General features: G+C 38.0%; 1 protein-coding gene across 3 annotated transcripts in view; it reads right to left on the bottom strand.

Moving 5' to 3' along the window:
• LOC127625796 (ATP-binding cassette sub-family C member 10-like) overlaps nucleotides 1-21,320 on the bottom strand; it is a 35,134-nt gene extending 13,814 nt beyond the window's left edge. For 2 of the 3 annotated variants that reach the window (XM_052101151.1, XM_052101152.1), the window contains exons 1-4: nucleotides 1,801-2,755; nucleotides 701-753; nucleotides 418-511; nucleotides 47-210 (exon numbers count right to left, since the gene is read on the bottom strand). In XM_052101151.1, the coding sequence (XP_051957111.1) occupies nucleotides 47-210; nucleotides 418-511; nucleotides 701-703 (261 nt within the window). In that variant the 5' untranslated portion in view covers nucleotides 704-753; nucleotides 1,801-2,755. Of the gene's footprint in view, nucleotides 1-46; nucleotides 211-417; nucleotides 512-700; nucleotides 754-1,800; nucleotides 2,894-3,779; nucleotides 3,893-4,540; nucleotides 4,639-4,754; nucleotides 4,901-5,018; nucleotides 5,273-5,569; nucleotides 5,731-9,215; nucleotides 9,386-9,713; nucleotides 10,058-10,301; nucleotides 10,492-10,857; nucleotides 10,988-11,098; nucleotides 11,279-11,368; nucleotides 11,447-13,569; nucleotides 13,760-13,876; nucleotides 13,976-14,391; nucleotides 14,564-14,739; nucleotides 14,820-15,019; nucleotides 15,184-16,414; nucleotides 16,572-16,699; nucleotides 16,928-17,376; nucleotides 18,746-20,413; nucleotides 20,620-21,255 lie in introns of those variants that run through there. The other variant, XM_052101153.1, reaches the window with a different exon arrangement.
• Between the last annotated feature and the right edge of the window lie 1,249 nt (nucleotides 21,321-22,569).

The following is a 22,569-nucleotide window of genomic DNA, read 5'->3' as shown; positions in this document are numbered from 1 at the left end:
GAATAATTCAGGGTTGCAAGAATATGTGAATGTGATGTGCACACACCTCATCTGGAGCTCTGACATTCTGATCCAGACTGTCCATGCTCTTGCTGGATTTCAAATCATACTTTGTCAACACCTGCACCTTATCATTAAACTTCAAAACGTCAAGACCTTCTTTCCTTTTTTTCTGATTGAAGTGAATGTTGGCATCCACAATTCCATCTTCTAAAACATCAATGTAATGTACAATATAGTCTGTTATCAACACTTATCCTTAAGACCTGTTCAACTAGGTTTTCACCATGTCAATGTTCAACACAAAGCAATTTTCTCCACAGTATAAGTATTTTCAAACAGTCAATCTGATGATATCAATAAATATAGGTTGATGTACACAATACAAAGGCTATTCAAACATTCATGAAACTGTACCTTCATGAAAGTCCAGGTCTGTGAACTCAGACATCCCTCCAGAGACATTATCATCAAGAAGCAGGCTGTCAGAGAGGCTTCTTCGATGACCAGCCTGCAAATTCCAAGAATTTGTCATGCCATTATTCATTAAATAAATGTATATGTATATTTGTACAAAAGTGTAGAACTGCATAGAAAAGGTATGAAAAATATATATATATGATTGGATTTATCTTGACACAAAGTGCACACACATAATAAAGTTAGGATATAGACTGGAAAATAAAATGTGATAACATACCATTTTAATAGTATATATTGTATTTACAGCAAAGGAACGCCTCAAACTCAAACCTGTTAATGTAAAAGGAATTTTTAAGCAGGTGTAACTCTATGGCTTGTCATCTCTAAATAAACTTCAAAACACAGTGCTGATGATTTTCAATCTTATAAAAAAAACACATGTAATTGTTAACGGTTGTTAATACTGCACTGACAGATTTTTCCATTGGAGTACTTTTTGAACACACGAGGCAATCAGTGAATGAAAAGGAGCACTTCCTAAACAAAGTTAAGATTGTGCTAGACTCACTAAGCAAACATCATTCCTTAATTAATTTAAAGTGATACTGCAATTTGTTACTTGTAGCAAGAACATTTCTTGTTGTGCATTACACATCTTTGCTTTAAAATATTATCTCTCATATTGCTAAAGTCTGAATCATCCCACTGGAATAAAATGGATGTTTAATCCCACAGGGTTGTTATCAGAGCCAAAATTGTGAGGTCTTCAAGGAATTGTTCTGGGATAGTGTTACAGACAGAGCTAGGAACAGGTTATACCAGAACAAAGTAAACTAAACAGACCTCACCTTGTTAACCACACCCTCTGATTTAAACATGCATGATCACATTGGTAGTGGGCATTTTTATAATCATTCTTATAATCATAAAGATCTGTAATGACACACATTTTTAAAACCAGTTCCACAATAAGTTAATGCAATCTTATGTCATTGAAACATAGACTCCAAAAACAACCCAATTATGAACTAATATCTACTTTCTCTACTACAGTCAGTTTCACATGCCTGAAATGTGAACATCCATGTGTAATGCTTTGTTTTAATGTACATCTATTGTGTAAGCTGTTATATGAATACATTAAAAATTTAAACTAATTACAGTAAAAAAACTAATTTAATCAGTACAGCATGTTTTTTTAATTCTTGGAATATACATTTTCAGCACAATCATTCATAATAGTAACAGCAGAATGCATGCATTTCCTATACATTCATACTTTACCTTCACCACAATACTGACTGTTTTACACAAACATTGTATAGTACAAAATACTAATGTAAAATCAACAAACAGAATAACAAAGAAAAGTCATACCTTGTATCCAATGAGACTGTATTAAGATTTTAGATCCTTGTTACATAGCACTGATAATGTGCCATGCTGAGGACAACAGTTTCCATGCACAGCCGAATGAAAATGTGTTTACCTCTGTTCTCCTCTTACTGTTTATGGAATTCCCATTGCAGCAGGTAATACACATAAAGACTGGACGAACTGGTTTAACCTCAAACACATACCTCAAACCTCATATTCCTTCAGCATAGCTGCCTGTCCTGCACTAGAGTTAGGGTTACATAACAAAAACAAACCACTCCCTGAATCCAGATTGATGGGAAAAAATCAAAAGGAATTGTAAAAAAAAAAAGAAAAAAAGGTACAACTATGCATGCATTTACTCCCTTATGACTCATATGACTCATACACCCACCTGCACAAGGCGTAGTCTCTCTTACCCGAATGAAAACGGTTGTTCTGGGAGGAGATGATTTATTTACACCTTTAATGGAACTGGTTATGCATTATGAACATTCTCAGAAGAGACAATGTGCTGAAACCACAGTAATAAATAATAATAAAACACAGTATAATGCTCACGCCTTACTCTGAAATAAAATAATGTACCTCTTTGAAAAGAGAAAAAGTACTTTTGAGTAGATTTTCTAAAATAAAAAAAAATATAGATTATAAATATATATATAGGATATAAAGTTGACTGAAAGAAATCTGTAAACGCCAAAAAGTAGAGAAAAAAAACTATTTACTTTTGAGACAGCCAGATCATTTTACATAAATTTAACATGTGACCATTTATAAAAGACCAACACAATTTTCTGAGTTTTACATGGGTTTACATAGTATAACATGATAAACTGCAGGTATCTGTAAGTATCTAATGACCATGCACCTGACTCTGTGAGAGCCAGAGTGATGGATCAGTGCTGCACCTTTTTTTAAACTACATTCTTAGCTGAAAAGTCATAAAGCCGGGGCTTAGTCATCCCTTCCGCGTAAGAGTTTCTGGAAGACAGAGCCCTCTCTTTGGCACAGGGCAGCAGGGCTGTCAAACTCCACCACCTTCCCAGCATGCATCACCAGTACTTTATCTGAGTCCATGATTGTATTCAGTCTGTGGGATAAGAAAGGCAGGTCATGTTTACATGACTGTGAATTGATTGACTTTAAACCCAAAAATGACATTTCAGTCAAACTTTTATTAACATCATGTCATTCTAAACCCATAAGACTTTATTTCTTATGCAGAACACAAAAAATACATTTTAATGAATATTCCTGTTCATCAGTTTTTATAATCGCAGTTAATATGGACTCACTTTAAAGCTCAGTAAAGGACCCAAATGTATCATAAAAGTAGTCCAAGTGCAGTAACTCGTGTGTCACATTCCAAGTCTTCTAATAAGGACTTTAGGTCATTTTCAGTGAAAATCTGAAAAAGGCTGTTGCACATTCATGACCGCATAAGAGAAGCATGTTCACGTGAGAGCTTGCATTATTTTTATCACTAAACACACAAGAAACTGCAACCGAGTTTCTTTCTTAGCACGCATGAATGTGCAACAGACATCAAAATTGTCTCTAAAAAAATATTTTTGTGCTGTTTCTAACTATTGCTGTTAGAACACTTGGAATATGACACATGAGTCACATGGACAACTTTTATGATGTTTATTTTATGATAGGCTTTAAAGTGCGTCCATCAACTGCCATTGTATTAAAAAAAAACACATCAGAATATTCCTTAAAATATCTTCTTTTATGTTCCACATAAGAAAGTCATACAGGTTTGAAATTACATGAGGGTGAGTAAATTATGACAGAATTTAAATTTTTGGGTGAACTATTCCTTTAACTGCCACATCTTGCAGAGCTAATTGTGGCAACCCTGTTCAATACTTTGACATATTTTACACTGATATTGTTATTCATAACATTTGGCATTAAAATGTCTAAAGTAACACATCAAAGTATACCAAGTATTAAGAGCAATTTGTGACCTGTGGGCGATGGTAAGTACGGTTTTATCCTTGAATTTTTCTTTGATCGTTTTCTGTAGAAGCAGGTCAGTCTTCTGGTCCACACTTGCTGTGGCCTCATCAATGCATAAAATCTATCGGAGCATAAATTTATAATAAAATACATAGTTAGTAAGATGAGTACCAGGTATTTGCCATAGTTTATATTCCATTTTAACTAACACCCTGTCTACACTGGAAGTGACCAATCGTGTGTAGTATGAACATCACATCAGTATGTTAACTAACCATGGACCAATCAGCTGTGAGCTCAAGTGTAGACCTCATAGGCAGTAAAATTTAAATAAAATACTACTTTGTTTTCAACAAAAATATATAGTTAGAAAGATGGACTTTGCATGGGTGCCTTATGAATAGCAAAATAATTTTACACAATGTAAAATTGCAAATACAACTGCATATATGGTTAAAAACAAAAGATGATTTAAATTAGATAAGGCCCCAGACCCAAAAATCACAAGTTAGCTTTAATGTAATGGTTAGAAGTTAAATACATAACAAATAAAACTCAAAGCAAAAAATTATTTCATTTCAGAAGGACAGTTAAAAATAGCTGTGCAGCACATAAAAAATAGAAACGGCATGCATCAACTGAAGGCACGTCACAACACAACAAAAGCTTTCAGTGTAGACAGCTTCATTAATTATAATAGGAGTGATTTAGTTTGATGCATTGCAATGTGCCATTCGGGTGTAAACATGGTGTAACATGCAATGTGTACATTTGTATCTGTGAGCAGAGCACGAGCAAGACACATCAGCTGCCTTTGGCCCACAGAAAGAGACTTTCCCCTCTCCCCAACCTCAGAATCCAGGCCACCTATCATGGGACAGACAAAACAAATAAAAAAGATTTCACAAATTAATTGAAAAAACCTGAAAGCATAATTTCAGGCACTGGGCAAATCCTTTTAGAGCATATAGATCAAGTCTCACCGATTCTATGAACTACATCTCCCAGGTGACATTGCTTAAGAGCGTCCAGTAACTGGTAGTCTGGATGACGTCCATGGGGATCAAGGTTCTCTCGCACCGAGCTGGAAAACAGGAAGGGATCCTGAGGGATGATAGCCAGCTTTGACCTATAGAGTGCATCACAAAGTAGATCAGGATTTATCAGAAGCATGTTAATTTACAAGTCCGGAACTACCAGAAAATACTAAACTGTTTTATGGGAAACTTATCTTACTATAACCTCACCTCAGTTGACTTAGTCTAACCGAGCTGAGGTCAACTCCATCCAGCAGGATCTGACCCTGGTTCAGCTCCACCATGCGGAACAAGGCAAGGAACAATGAAGATTTTCCCGAGCCTGTACGCCCCACAATACCCACCCTCTCACCAGGTAATACCTCCAGGCTCACCCCATCAAGCGCATTGGGAAAGCCTGGCCGGTATGCCAGCACAGCACCAATGAACTCAACTCTGCCCTGTTCAGGCCACAAGTCATCAACCTGCAGATATAGAGTTCAGGCTAAGGTTGTGTATTACACTTTAAGGACATATTGAAATGTTTAACATTGGGTTCCCCATTCAGGATTTTTTAAATAGACCCGAAGAGATTTGTTATATTTTTACAGAAATTCAATGGCAAATTATCAAATAATTATTTTTTTAAATAAAATATATTTAATTACAACAATCAAAATATAACATTTTACTCTGACCTTTTTACTATATTTTACTATATTTATTGAAAGGTGAGAACATTACTTTTAACTTCTAATGGTGCTGAAAAGCACCACTCTAACCTCAGTGTTGGCTTGCTCAGGCTCCTGTGGGATCATGGTGGAATACTCCTCGGTACGCTCTATGCTCACCAGCTGCATCTCTGTCTGTGCAAAGCTGAAAATCAGGCCTGACAGCAGGTTGGTGATTGACAGCGCATAAGACAAAGACAGACCAACCAGACCTGACAGAAAAGAGAAAAGACAAGAAAGATTTTAGCTCTTCTTCAAACTTCTTCTCATAAATTTCAACTTTGTCATCATTAACTCACCCTCATGTAATTCTAAACCCATAACACATTATTTCTTCTGTGGAACACAAAAGTAGATGTTAAGAAAAATGAAAAAGATGCAAAGAAAGCAAATGGTGACTGAGGCTAACATGCTGCCTAACATTTACTTTTGTGTTCAATAGAAGACAGAAAGATATACTTCTCCACTTCTCTTCTATACGCCGCACACTGCATCAAATTGGTCTGCATGGCTGTCATCCTAGAAGGAAGCCTCTTCTAAAGATGATGCACAAGAAAGCCCACAAACAGTTTGCTGAAGACAAGCAGACTAAGGACATTGATTACTGGAACCATGTCCTGTGGTCTCATGAGACCAAGATAAACTTATTTGGTTCAGATGGTGTCAAGCGTGTGTGGCAGAAACCAGGTGAGGAGTACAAAGACAAGTCTGTCTTGCCTACAGTCAAGCATGGTGGTGGGAGTGTCATGGTCTGGGCTGCATGAGTGCTGCTGGCACTGGGGAGCTACAGTTCATTGTGGGAACATGAATGCCAACATGTACTGTGACTAGGGTTGCAGCGGTATACCGGTTTCACGGTATAAAACGGTTTGAAAATTGACGGTTTTCATACCATGTACATTTGCTTATCTACGGTATTGAGAAAAAAAATGCAACCGGACGGAGAATCTCACATGCGCATGCGCATCTCCTTTCCTCCTTGTCTGCCTACTACCGCAAATTGGAAATATTCCGCCTAATGTAATACTTATTTTGTGCAATCTGGCAACCATGCACGCGAGTGCGCAATTTATATCTGGCTTTCCCCCTTTGATCAAATTTAGTAATCTGTAGTGCAATATTCTGATCTAGGAAAAGTGTTATACGGCTACTCTGTGTTCATTCTTGAGGCTGCTTGTGATGTTTGGTACTACTAATTTTGCAGGTAAACCTTCTCAGTGATAAAAGTAGATCTCGGCATCATTGACACACGGAGGAGTAATCATTGACATGCGAGCAAAAGCAAGCCAGAGACGAATATGTAAATGTATTTATTATTTGTGCAATTTAGAAATGTTGAAGTCCCTTCACGCCTGTATTTTAATCTAACTCTTGCAGTAATCATTTATCATAGTCATGCAGTCTGTGTTATTCAGTTGTGTGATGAAAGTCAAAAGTTGAATTCAACAACAAAAATAATGTCACTTGACGCATCTCCTTGTACTGGAAAACCATGAACAAAACTATGCAACATGAAAGGAAATGCAACCCAGGATACATTAAATGCAGGTTATGTTTGATCTATGGCAGGTCGAGACTTGATTTCAAATGTAAAATCTGTCCTGAAGCAAAATCAGTTGAGAAGCACTGAGATAAAGGGACAGACAGGAGCAGTCTTGACTGTGCTGTCATGCACCTACATTATATGTTAACTGTTAATAATCACAGGACATTACTTTAAAAGTTCACACAGCTGATGTTATTTTTCATTTAGTAGTTAATTTAACATGTAAACTAACATGCTTTAGTTATATAACATGTTATAGTTACATGCTATTTTTTAATCATGTTTATAATTCGATTTATTATTATAATTCTGTTAGCTTTCTTATTTTTTCTATTTATTTTATTTTCTGAGACAGTTATCATACCGTGAAAATCTCATACCGTTGCAACCTTAACTGTGTGTGGCATGGGGGGCGTGGTCGTGTGTCGGTCTGCGGGCGAGAGAGAGAGCGGTAAGGCTTGTCACCTGGAGTTTAATTACCTCTAACACCTGTGTCTTGTTATAGTGATACGGAGAGAGACATTTAAGGAACGCCAAATGTCGAGAGGGGGAGAGAGTGAACGCGTGGTTAGAGGTAATTAAACTCCAGGTGACAAGCCTTACCGCTCTCTCTCTCGCCCGCAGACCGACACACGACCACGCCCCCCATGCCACACTGTGATATACTGAAGCAGAGAATGATCCCCTCCCTTCGGAGACTGGGCCACAAGGCAGTATTCCAGCATGATAACGACCCTAAACACACCTCCAAGACGACCACTGCTTGCTAAAGAAGCTGAGGGTGAAGGTGATGGACTGGTCAAGCATGTCTCCAGACCTAAACCCTATTGAGCATCTGTGGGGCATCCTCAAACGGAAGGTGGAGGAACACAAGGTCTCTAACATCCACCAGCTCCATGATGTCGTCGTGGACGAGTGGAAGATTACTCCAGTGGCAACCTGTGAAGCTCTGGTGAACTCCATGCCTAAGAAAATAATGGTGGCCACACAAAATATTGACACTCTGGGCCAAATTTGGAAATGTTTACTTAGGGGTGTACTCACTTTTGTTGCCAGTGGTTTAGACATTAATGGCTGTGTGCTGAGTTATTTTGAGGGGACAGCAAATTTACACCATTATACAGGCTGTACACTCACTACTTTACATTGTAGCAAATTGTCATTTCTTCAGTTTTGTCACATGAAAAGATATAATCAAATATTTACAAAAATGTGAGGGGTGTACTCACTTTTGTGAGATACTCTATGGATTTAGAACAAATATGATGGTGAGGGAATAATGGCAGAATTGTAATTTTGTGATTAACTATCCCTTTAAGGCTCAACTTGTGAATAATAATTTGAATCCTGTCAATAGTGCAGTTGAGTTTTTCTAAATTTCATGAAAACAATTCAACCAATGAAGTATGTTAATCAGTAAATACTCAAACCAGTGAAAGGCTTTTTAGATTATTTCAGATGAGATAATGCTAAGAATGTTTCATCCTTTGTTAACAAACTAATTAGCAGTTAATAATACTAACTGCTGTACTCACACCCAAACTGTGGAATTTACTTCCACATCATGAGAACACCAGAATCCCTCTCAATAATCAGGTTCAGTCTCAAGATTAATATACACTTACTGAGCACTTAATTAGGAACACCCATACACCTACTTATTTATTTGATTATCTAATCAGCAGAAGACCACATTGGGTTCCACTTCAGTCAGCCAAGAACAGACAAGAACAGGCTGCAGTGGGCCTACCATCTGCGCACCTAAGCAGAAATCAAGATCCATTGGACCAGGCTATGTTTTTCCAGTCTTTGACTGTCCACTTTTTGTGAGCCTGTGCCCACTGCAGCCTCAGTTTTCTGTTCTTGGCTGACAGAAGTGGAACCCAAAATGGTCTTCTGCTGTTGTAGCCCATCCGCCTCAAGGTTCAACGTGTTGTGCAATCTGAGATACTTTTCTACTCACTACAATTGTAAGGAGTGGTTATCTGAGTTACGATAGCCTTTCTGTCAGCTGCAACCAGTCTTGCGATTTTCCACTGGCCTCTTTCATCAGTCTAACACCTAAAGTCCTTATTTTAATTAGCCCTTTATAGGAGTGTCTGCTAAATGCTGTGGATGTAAGTTCTACTCTTATCTCATTAAGTGATTTACCTGGATCAATGGATTTGATCTGATGCTGGATCACAGCGATCAAGCTAATCCCAGTTACCACAGTGACACCGATCATCTGTAGCCGAATATCCAGCCACTGCATGGCAGCATTACTGTTGAAGAGACACCGCTGATTCTGTTCCAAACGCTTCTCGTTCTCTTCCTCAAATCTGCACTCAAACACATAAAAATACAACTTAACACAGAATAACACTCATAGTCAGGTAATCAACAAATTTGTGGTTTTAGAAAAATTAAGAATTGTTGCATTGTGATATTATTTTTGTAACAATTAAGTATATTTTCCTCAAAATCTCATTACTGTAATATAGTAATTAAAATAATTATTTACAGACACAAAGTTTTTTTTATTTTAGAAAAATCTGCATAAATTATGTGAAAACAAAACTTAGTATGGTGAAATATGATTCTGACATTTCACACAAAGATATTTAATCTGATTCAGTATGTAAGGAAAAACACAGGCAGCTTTTAGACCTGGCTGTGTGTCCACTGGCCCGCACTGTGGCCAGCCCACTGAGAGTCTCTGAGAAGTGTGAATAAACTGGAGAGAGAGTGAGGCTGCACAGTCGTTTGAGCTCACGGGACGAGTGGCGATAGAAACACTGAGTCTTGTAGTAGAGTGCCCCCAATGGAACCAAGGGAAGTAGCACCCAAGGTAGTCCATAGCTCATGACGATCAGCATTCCAAGCAGCCCAAAAACATTAGCAAGGAGAATATTTAAGACAAAGGGGAGAGAGTCATCCACACTGTATATATCTGATGAGAATCGATTCAGGATGCGTCCCAAGGGTGTAGTGTCAAAAAATGTCATAGTGCCCTAGAACGGGAGAAGCATATAAAATATGTAAATGATAATCAAAAATTATAATTTAAATAAATACAGTATATTTTATTTATTCAACATTTACAGAATACATATTATATAGTCAAATCAGTAATCAAAACAGGTCATCAATACTATGTCGTAGCATATGCTAACTCAATTTTTAAATTAAGCAAACCTAATATTTCTACCATATTAATTGGCACTCACAACTCGAGATATAGACATGAAGCATTACCTTAAGCACACTAGACAGCAGTCTCTTATGAACGATAGTAGCAGCACAAATCGCTCCATAAGCGAAGAGAAAGGCTCGAGCAGCTGTGAAGACCATGTTAGCTGCCGCCAAAGACCCATACACGGTCATATAAAACTTCAGTTCAGAGCTTTCATTCCCCATCTCTGGACCTCTGACAGGAACATACAACCTGAGACGGGTGAAATCAGAATATTTATCTAGTAAGAATAAGTCAAATGTGCTCCACTGTGGGATTCCATAAAGTTAAAAAAATAAATATAAATTCTGCAGATAACAAATCTTACATAAATTATGATATTTAATAGATATATAACTGAACTATGGTGAATGTTTTTGTGGATTGTTATAAGTTAGAAAACCTTTGGAATTATTGGACCATGTGCCATTCTGACCACACTTGGTTATTCTTTAATATAATCAAAGTTTAAATGTTAGTGTATGTTTATAAGAAAATGTATCTGTATATACTTAATATACACACATGTATATATACACTACAAAAATGGCCTAAATAATAGAAAATTTTCTAACTCACACAAGTCTCTCGGGAGATAGAAAGGTCAGTGTTAAGAGTGGACCAGTTGACAGAGACACCATTTCAGTAGCATTGTCCTTTATATGAGAAATCCAATGGGACAGCCACCAGTCGGACACATTTTTAGAGGCTATGAAGGGCAAATTAAGGTGATCGATTTAATGCAATAATTGTGCTAATGTGATATGATCACATTTTAATATAGGAAGATGATAATTTATTGACTGTCGGCTGTTAGCACCTTGCATTAGGAAAAGGGACAGAAGAACAAAAATAGCCATGCATCCACCCACTGCCTTCCAATACGAGCGATAGACGGCCCAGGAAAGTTTGCCCATTTGCTTCTGCTCCTCCCCAAACATCTTTACCTCTGCTTCTGGTTTCATCTCATTTGCTGCCTCTTCCTCTTTGCCTATCCCATCTGAAAAGGATGGCTTGTTAACATGATTACAGTTCAGGTGTACTATGAAAACAGACTAGTGTAAATGGTGTTGTCATTCAGCATTAATACCTTTCTCCTTTGCATTGCTGTTGTTCTTACTGTCTTTAGGCACACCTTTGACCAGAGACAGGACTTCATTTGGTGTCCCTTAAAAAAACATGAAGCATTTAGCAAATGACAATCACAGCTATTAACAGGTATTATACCCAAATAGATGAGTATTTATATTAATTCATGAAGAGATAGATGGTTTGCAGTGTAAGAAAATATGACATTGCAAATAACAAATAATATTATATAAAAAATATATTGTTTCTATATTTCTTAATATATTATACACTCACCTAAAGGATTATTAGGAACACTGTGTTTGACCCCCTTTCGCCTTCAGAACTGCCTTAATTCTATGTGGCATTGATTCAACAAGGTGCTGAAAGCATTCTTTAGAAATGTTGGCCCATATTGATAGGATAGCATCTTGCAGTTGATGGAGATTTGTGGGATGCACATCCAGGGCACGAAGCTCCCGTTACACCACATCCCAAAGATGCTCTATTGGGTTGAGATCTGGTGACTGTGGGAGCCATTTTAGTACAGTGAACTCATTGTCATGTTCAAGAAACCAATTTGAAATGATTCGAGCTTTGTGACATGGTGCATTATCCTGCTGGAAGTAGCCATCAGAGGATGGGTACATGGTGGCCATAAAGGGATGGATATGGTCAGAAACAATGCTCAGGTAGGCCGTGGCATTTAAACGATGCCCAATTGGCACTAAGGGGCCTAAAGTGTGCCAAGAAAACATCCCCACACTATTACACCACCACCACCAGCCTGCACAGTGGTAACAAGGCATGATGGATCCATGTTCTCATTCTGTTTACGCCAAATTCTAACTCTACCATCTGAATGTCTCAACAGAAATCGAGACTCATCAGACCAGGCAACATTTTTCCAGTCTTCAACTGTCCAATTTTGGTGAGCTCTTGCAAATTGTAGCTTCTTTTTCCTATTTGTAGTGGAGATGAGTGGTACCGGTGGGGTCTTCTGCTGTTGTAGCCCATCCGCCTCAAGGTTGTGCGTGTTGTGGCTTCACAAATGCTTTGCTGCATACCTCGGTTGTAACGAGTGGTTATTTCAGGCAAAGTTGCTCTTCTATCAGCTTGAATCAGTCGGCCCATTCTCCTCTGACCGCTAGCATCAACAAGGCATTTTCAGCCCACAGGACTGCCGCATACTGGATGTTTTTCCTTTTCACACCATTCTTTGTAAACCCTAGAAATGGTTGTGCGTGAAAATCCCAGTAACTGAGCAAATTGTGAAATACTCAGACCGCCCGTCTGGCACCAACAACCATGCCACGCTCAAAATTGCTTAAATCACCTTTCTTTCCCATTCTGACATTCAGTTTGGAGTTCAGGAGATTGTCTTGACCAGGACCACACCCCTAAATGCATTGAAGCAACTGCCATATGATTGGTTGATTAGATAATTGCATTAATGAGAAATTGAACAGGTGTTCCTAATAATCCTTTAGGTGAGTGTATATGTTTAATATATTATATATTATATATGTTTAATATATAACATTCCTGCAAAAAAAAAAAAACATGCAGCTTTAAAATATGTTTTATTTGTGTAGAGCCAGGAGGTCAGTGTCTGATGTTTCGATCTTCTATTGGTCACGCGTCGCCTTGTCGTACAAATTCACGGTTCAGAGTACACCAAGCTTGAAATTTGGTACACAGCGTCATACAGAATTTCTTCGCACGATCTTGCCTTTCAGATCTCTTGTGTTCAGATGCGTTTGAAAAGGAGAGAATGGAGCGCGAAGTGTAGAGTGACTGCCCCTTTAAGTTGTAGTAATTGTGCAAGGCCATTTTGCGATTTCAATCTTAATTCAATCAATCACGCAGCTGATTTCAAAGCATTTTGGATGGTTCCCCCCCATCATGTAGCCTATAGGTAAGTGCCACTTTCACAACTGTCACATCCATTTTGGGTGGTTTTTCTGCATTAATGTGAGAACGATAAAGAATAAAAATTAAGACTTTTTACAAAGTGTGTTACTAATTAATTATAAATAAACCATACATTTTTAATATCTGCGTTTTCATGCTTATAACCGATATGCCGATGGTTTTAATTTGGTCAATAATTGCCCGATAAATATCGTTAGCCGATATATCTGTGCATTCCTACATTATATTCACTGCAAATACACAATAATGAATAATAAAGAATGGTGCAGCACAGGTGAGGTTTGGTACCTGTTCTTACAATCATCCCATTGTCCATCAGCACCACTACATCTGCCTTATCAACAAACTCTATCCGATGAGTACAAAGGATTCTGGTTTTGTCCTTGAGAATTCCCAAGATACATTTCTCCATGAGATGGTGGGCAATATCAGCATCCACAGCAGCTAAAGGATCATCCAGCAGATAGATTTCTTTTTCCTGAAATACAGACAAAATGTTCAGTTAAACTGCATATCGCATTTCTGACCAAACCATTACAAGCTTTCAATTTGAGCCTTTAAACACAAATATATACATTTTTAAGAAACCTCGCACCATGTAAACAGCCCGGGCCAAAGCAAGACGGCTCTTTTGTCCTCCGCTCAGGGTCACCCCGTTCTCCCCCACCTCTGTCTGATCGCCATCAGGTAAGATCTGAAACACATCGCCCAGTTCAGTCTGACTCTACTCTACAACACTAAAATTGTACAATCACATTGTAGTTCTCCATTAAATAAACTATATAATATGGTGTCCTAACCAGATGCATTGCAATAAGATTCCAGTGATAACTAATTTGTCTATCCACACTGAGCCAAAACTGATACACGACGTGGTACAACTATAGCCAATTACAATATATTTAATGTATAATGTACATGAGGAGCAGGATTTTAGACCAAGGAGAGTTCACAGTGGGCAGGGCTACCATGTGCAACCAGTCTACAAAAAGTCTGGTCGCCCCTCACATGAAGAGATTTGTCATAACATGGAAGCTTGTCACTTTATTGCCTAGTATGTGGTTCAAACATACAATTCATTGGTTAAAATGGTATTTAAATTACACCTACATTAAGGTCATCAGCAAGGGCACAGGCTTCAATCACAGCCTGATAGAATATGCTGTCAAAGCCCCTGCCAAACAAGATGTTGTCCCGCACTGTTGCATGCTGGATCCATGGCTCTTGGATGGCCAACCCAAATCCCTGCTCTCTTCCCTGAACATACACTTCACCTCCACACCTAAAGGAGACAACTTTTTTTTTTAATGATATGATGAATGTAAATACCAAAATATGTACACCATTATACTGCTTTTAACCATCTTCTTATTTATTTCCTTTATGGCGTTATCCTTTTGTTTTGTTCATATTGTTGAAAATGGTAACCACATTCACAACCAAACTATAAACTGTTACCTGTTAAGCTCTCCTGTAATGGCAGCCAACAGGGAACTTTTCCCACAGCCAACCTTGCCAACCACAACCACAAGAGATCCCTGCAGTACAGAGACAAAGCTGTATTAGTCACCAAAGACAGAGACATTTACAAAGCAACCAACATTTCCATTATTAAAATAAAAGGAGATATATAGAAAAAGTGAAAACACTCCTCAATATCTATACATCAAAATGCAACATCATCTAATGGACCAACTATTCTAAGTTGAAGCATAATTCTGCATCCTGTACAACATACCCTTTTAATGCTTAAGTTGAGTGCATGCAGATAAAAGCTCCCAGGTGATGACCTGTCCTCTGCCTTGCCATCATATACACTGACAGAATCTGGCTCCTCTGACTGCTTCCAGGAGAAACTGGCCTGGTCCATCTGAACTGCACAGAGAGGGTCCTCAGGAGAAACTGAAGAATATCATAAAGTTATGAAGGATGTGAAACATAATTATCAATGAATCAAACACATTATTAATTATATGCCTACATTTTTACATTTCCTGAGGAAAATTGAAGTGATGCTTGCAAATGAACTGCCATAAAGGGTACTGTTATGCAGATGTCAAGGTGTTCTGAGCGGTTTTTAGAGTGTTGCTATGCTGTTGCTAGGGTGTTTTGGGTAGTTGGTTACAGGCCCAAGTCAAAAAAGCCCATCACCAAGTCATATAGAGACTCAAGTCTCTCCTTCAGTGCCTTTGGGATTTCACAGATTTCATCATTCGCTGCATGATTTGGAGGTATTTTTCATCCCAATAGCACAAACAGAGCGGGACAAGTTATGTGCAAAAGTTTAATACTAAGGTAAGAGGTTTTTTTTCAAAACCCTATCCATCACTAACAAGTAAGAACAATTGTATAATAGTACTGTAATGTGCCATTGCAAGAACCACTTACAGTTACAGTGTATCAGCCTTTAAAGGAATAGTTCACTCCAAAATGAAAATTATCTCATTTAATCACCCTCATGCTATCCCAGATGTGTATGGCTTTCTATCTTCTGCTGAACACAAACAAAGATTTTTAGAACAATATCTTAGATCTGTAGGTTTATACAATGCAAGTGAATGGTGGCCACAAGGCAGCATTTAAGTAATCAATATTTAAGTAAATTTTTTACCATAAATGTCCACCTTTGACCAGTTCTGCCCAGTAGGTGGCAATATGCAACAAATAATACGAATCGTCAAAAAACAAAATAAAAATTTGGACATGAAAGTCGAGATTTAAGTAAATAAAAAATAAAAAGACTTATTGATCTGTGTCTCACCCACACCTATTAGATCACTTCTGAAGATATGGATTTAACCAATGGAGTCATATGGATTACTTTTATGCTGCCTTTTGTAACTTCAGAATACTGACCACCATTCACTTGCACTGAATGGACCAACAGAGCTGAGATATTCTTCTAAAAATCTTTGTTTGTGTTCAGAAGAAGAAAAAAAGTCAAACACATCTGGATAAATTATAAGAGAATTTAAATTTTGGGGTGAACTATCCTTTTAGTGTTATATGCTATAACACTATAGTCAATAACAAAACTTTTTAATAATACCTTCATTTATTTCTCTTTCATGTTGATTCCTGAGTTGTGCTCAAGTATGGACTATTTTTAACCATTCAGAAATAAGTCAGGTACCTTGACTGTAATAGACAGTGAGGTCCTGATCCTGTAGTTTGAGGAAGCGCTGAATGCGGTCCAAAGACACCTTAGCCTCCAGTGTCCCATTCAGCACCCAGGGGAAAGCATTGAGTGGCAGAATAAGCATCCCCACAAGAGCCAGAGTACTAAACACCTGCCAAAAAAACAATACATGTAGGGGAGTATAACAATAATTGGCAATTAAAATTCATGAGATATTGAGACACTTAATCACAGAGATTCTTGCTGGACTGTTTGGACTATTTAAAAGAACATGCACACCTTGGCAGCTGTGAGATTGTTTCCCAGCAAGACGTATGTGATGAAGGTGAGGATTGAGATGACCACAGGTAGAGCAGCCCAAGTGTACACACATACAGCATCCAGGTACTTCAGAATCTTTAGATGATGTAGCTCTTGTTTGCGGGCCTCAGCAACCTTCTGAGAGAAGTGCTCCTCCCAATTATAGTACTTTAAGACCCGAATTCCAAACAGTAACTCCGTCATTAGCTTCAGGGAAAAGGAGCATCAGATGTGTTGAGAACTGCTGGAAGCTATTCACTTAAAGGTGAAGTGTGCTATTTCTGCCCTAGTAGAAGTACCAAACAGAATGGCAAAAATAACTGTTTTCAAACAGGTCTCTGGAACACTGCCAACATCTGCCATTAGTCAAACAGACAGTCCTGCTCCAAATTCACACCACTGGTTGAGCCAATATTTATATGCCAGGCAGGTCGGGGATGCTCAGACAAACAGAGTTTGTTGCTCTGGCTAGAGAGAACCAGTGTTTACATTTTTCAAGGAAATAAATCTACAAACGGCTTACTTGTAGTTCTGCATATTAAGCTGTCATAGTACAAAAAATATTTTAACATCAAACAAATTACACACATCACCTTTAATACCAAAGAATATTAATAACAGGGCAAATGTTGAAGTAATAGATGAAGAAGTCACACCTTAACTCTTGCATCCTTGTACACCAGCATATGTTTGTTGTTTTCCAGAATTCTGGACGCCAGGACTTTATTTAAAGGCACAAGCAGCAGGGCCACACCCAACCCACCCAAAACGGCCACACCCACTTGTAGGTAAAGTAGGACAAGTGCGAGCACAAACTGGAAGGGAAGGCTCCAAACTTCATGGAAGCTGTTGAAGAAGTTTACCAGACGGTCTGTATCTGTGCTCATGAAGTTGACCACCTCGCCCATGTTGAAGCGTACCAGTGCAGACACACTGACCTTTAGGGATTTGCTGTATATGACAGATATCACAGCAGCCCGAGCCTCCAGTGCAACCTTTGAAACTTCATAAACAAAGATGTTCCTCAGGAGGGCAGCTAAAAAGGTACTGGCAAATAGTCCGACAGTACACCACACACCCTGACTTAGTGGTGCCCCCTCAGTCTCCATGAAACCTACTAATCCACTGAGAAGCAAGGGTCCTGCAAAGGCTAGCATGCTTGCCACTAACTTCAACATGCCCAATAGGTAGTAGCGTAGACCAAAAGCCTTATGCAACACTTGCAGAAGCTTGACATCCTGTTGTCTTTCATCGTCAGATATCCTCTCTGGCTGGGCTTCACTCCAGGAGTTTTCCTGCAGGTTTTCTCTAGAAAGTCTATCCTGTCTTTCAGATCTCTCCAGCCCACTTTGATTCAGACATTTCTGCCAGCATTGGTGGAACCGGAGAGTGACTGCTTTGGTACGTAGTCGATAGGGCAGCTGAAAGACGTCACATGGTCTCTCCAGCTCTCCACGTTTGCCTTGCCTCAACAATGGATTCAGCCATAGGTAGAGGAACCTGGATAGCCAGCTGCAGCCTTCCTCTGCAACAGTCAATCCTCCATCAAGCTCTGAGACAACCAAAGGAGCCACATCTTCGGCATTACAGGAGAGGAGGTCCCTTTGAGTTCTGTAACAGGGAAAGGTATAACCAAGCAAATAGACCAAAACCAGAAATGCCCTGGTTACCGTAAAGGCTAGGCGGACAACCTGCAGAGGCTCTAAGACACCAAAGTAAATTTTTTCTTGAATGTTAGCAGTGAGGGTGAAAACTAAATTGGGGATGGAGAGAATAACCACCACAGGAAGCACAACAGGACCTCGAGTTCTTCTGTACATAGATCTTAGTAGGGCCAAAACTGCACCAAAATGAACCAACCAGGCCAACACACCACAGCCATCAGCTAAAACGTCCAGGTATATGTCTGGAGCCTGGAGCTCCAAAACCAGAACCAAGTCTCCAATAAAGAGTAGAGCCAACAGTAGGGTGGATGCAGCCCTTAAGCCCCAGCCAATGGGGAGGGAGGACACAATATGGCTCAGTCTGAGGAGAATAAGACAAGAATTATGAAAAAGACAATTTGAGAATTGTAAAAGCAGTTTCTCATTAAAAGAATATTCCATCATCAATACAAGTTAAGCTCAAAAGCATTTGTGGCATAATATTGATTAACACAAAAAATAAATATGAATACACCAACCTTTTTTTTTTGTAAAAGCAAAAATTCTGGTTACAGTGAGGCATTTACAATTGAAGTGAATTATATATATATATATATATATATATATATATATATATTTAGTATTTAAAGACAGAAATGTGAATCTTTGAATTGTATGAAAGCACACATTAATTTGTCTGTTAATTCTTCATGGGTTATTTAAGCTGTAAAGTTAAATTGTATTTTTTACAGTTGTTTTAGTGTTTATGGTGTTACGTTGAAATGGAAAAAGAAGTTGTAAAATTGGATATGACTTTACACAGAAAAGGTTAGAAAGTGATTTTATCACACTAAAATCATGTAACCATGCATATTCTTTGAGTCTTGTGGCTATAATTTAACATAAATAAAACCAATGTTACTTCCCAAATCAGAAATATTTCTAAGAGAAACAGGTAAATCGACAAGAAAGAAATGCAGGCGGGGACTTGATTTTATAAATCAGAATTGACTGGATGGTACAAAGTGGCCGTACATACCAGAATGGAGCTAGGTGTTTGCAGGGAAAGTGTTGAAAAATATGAGGGATTGGCGATGACAGTCAAAGTTGTTTTAAAGGTGACCAAATTGTTACATTTAAATTAAATTTTAAGGACCATATTGAATCCATCTTAAGGACCACAATGGAAACAAGCCTTTGGGCTTTTTTGTGTTTTTATCCTTTTGAACACTTCGTGTTGATTGTTGTTGTTGTTCAATAAAGTTTTCATTCATTCATTCATTCATTCATTCAAAGATTATGAAAACAAACTTTTCTTTATCTTTGGATTAATGGGTCATTCTCAAAACATGTCTGACTTATTCAGTTCAGTTTTCACCCATAAAAGCTGAGGGTAAACATTTTTAACATACTGATATTATTTTTAACCATAAAGGACGGCTTGACTGTTGTTCTTTACTTTATTATTTTATTTGGCTTCATGAATGAAGCAAGATTTGTAACACCTGTGATGAAAACATAAGTGACAAATTCTCCTGAATTTTGTATGAATTGCATCACAAAACATCCACAATTGATCAGCCTAATATCAATAAATCATACCATTAAATAAAATAATCAATAAAAGTCTTTCACATGAACATTAACAAATATAACACTAATGACATATAAATGAACCATGTGAAAAAAAAAAATCACAGTTAAAATTTAAATCACTCTCCATATATATATATATATATATATATATATATATATATATATATATATATATATATATATATATTATTATTATTGTTATTAACTTATTTTGTTTTGCACACTTGTTAGACATTGACCTGGTACAAGTTTGTCACCATATTTTGATAATGACTAATGTGCACTGATATATTGTGAATAACATGATCAGAAACATTTATTAAGGAAGTAAATAGGGTTGATTTGGATTTCATGTTGCCTAAATAACAGAGATGTACACCTGTTCTGTTCACACACATATATCGGCATATGCTTCCAAAGTGGAAATAATATATATTTATTTTACTACACCTACCTAGGCACACTAATGTAACAAACACTGATGATTGCAACAACAGCATGTGAAAGTGATCCCAATAGCAGCTGGTTCAGACAGGGACTGATGGTGCCATTCTGCCACGCAGGAAATGGATTATCCAAATTAGTGTGACAGAGTTCTGATATGAGCTCAGATGGTCCAAACACACCTGTATTTCCCCCCATAGCTCTGACATCTAAAGGCTGGAACAAGGACAAACAGGTTTGAGAAGCTTTGTACAGGTTTTGTCTAAACCTTTTTTTATTAAGGGGCAACATATTCCCCCTGCAATTGATTGTATATATACTGTATCATATTATTTTGACAGTGAATACAAATATATGACAGCTAAAGGTCACTACAGAGTGTACAGGTGCAAACCCATCAATAAATAAGCTTAACAGAGAAAATAAAACATATAGGGCTACTTGTCTGCTATATTTTTAAATATCTGGGTAATTTCTGTCACTTTCGTTGCCATGGTGAATTTCTGGCCCTCATTTGAATAAGAATGTAATGGGTAGGCTATGAATGAATGCACTGACAGAACCTCGCATTACAAAAACAAAAACAATGTGTATATATCCTGGCAAACATGCGGTCTAGGCATACAGCTCACTTAGTTTTGAGACACAGCCGAGGTCATTCTGGATTACCATTTCCTTGGTATATATTTAAATACTTTTTTAATATCGACAGAAATATTTGTTTCAGCACAGGTAATGTCTGCTATGTTCTCTATTACATAAGTAGCTAATCTATGTGAATTTATATTAAATGTTAGGATTAAAAGCTCACGTTTCTGCTATTACATTAGTAGTTTTGTCAAGGATCTGTACCTGAATGTTTTTATTCTCCTAGCATCATGTTATCGCGGACTGTGAAGCGACACACTGTGAGTGAGTGCCACGATTGCGAATGTTAAATTCAAAATAAAAGTCCCATGTCATAGTTGTACAATTTAGGAATAGTTAACTCAAAAATCAAAATTCTGACATTTAGCAGACGCTTTTATCCAAAGCGACTTACAGTGCACTTATTACAGGGACAATCCCCCCCGGCGCAACCTGGAGTTAAGTGCCTTGCTCAAGGGCCCAACAGCGGCATCTTGGTGGTGCTGGGGCTTGAACCCCGACCTTCTGGTCAGTAACCCTGAGCCTCAACCACTGAGCCACCACGTGATTTACTCATTATCACGTCGTTCCAAATCCCTATGATTTTTATTTTTCATCCGTGGAACATAAAATTACAAGCTTAGCAGAAGTGGATGGGGACTGGGGCAGTCAAGTTCCAAAATAGACAGGAAAGTACCAAAGTGGTGCACATGACCTGTGTGCCATATTTTAAGCCATTTCATTGCTTTGTGTGTCTGTCCAGGGTTGGGGAGTTGTATTACCTGTAATACATACGTATTTTAAAATACATAATAATGTATTATAATTGACGTGCATAATATATATATATATATATATATATATATATATATATATATATATATATATATATATATACACTCACCTAAAGGATTATTAGGAAGACCTGTTTAATTTCTCATTAATGCAATTATCTAATCAACCAATCACATGGCAGTTGCTTCAATGCATTTAGGGGTGTGGTCCTAGTCAAGACAATCTCCTGAACTCCAAACTGAATGTCAGAATGGGAAAGAAAGGTGATTTAAGCAATTTTGAGCGTGGCATGGTTGTTGGTGCCAGGCGGGCGGTCTGAGTATTTCACAATCTGCTCAGTTACTGGGATTTTCACGCACAACCATTTCTAGGGGTTACAAAGAATGGTGTGAAAAGGAAAAACATCCAGTATCGCGGCAGTCCTGTGGGCTGAAAATGCCTTGTTGATGCTAGAGGTCAGAGGAGAATGGGCCGACTGATTCAAGCTGATAGAAGAGCAACTTTGCCTGAAATAACCACTCGTTACAACCGAGGTATGCAGCAAAGCATTTGTGAAGCCACAACACGCACAACCTTGAGGTGGATGGGCTACAACAGCAGAAGACCCCACCGGGTACCACTCATCTCCACTACAAATAGGAAAAAGAGGCTACAATTTGCAAGAGCTCACCAAAATTGGACAGTTGAAGACTGGAAATATGTTGCCTGGTCTGATGAGTCTCCATTTCTGTTGAGACATTCAGA

Source organism: Xyrauchen texanus, chromosome 32 (assembly GCF_025860055.1).
Source record: "Xyrauchen texanus isolate HMW12.3.18 chromosome 32, RBS_HiC_50CHRs, whole genome shotgun sequence".
Taxonomy (NCBI): Eukaryota; Metazoa; Chordata; class Actinopteri; order Cypriniformes; family Catostomidae; genus Xyrauchen; species Xyrauchen texanus.
This window is presented reverse-complemented; position numbering and strand designations above follow the sequence as displayed.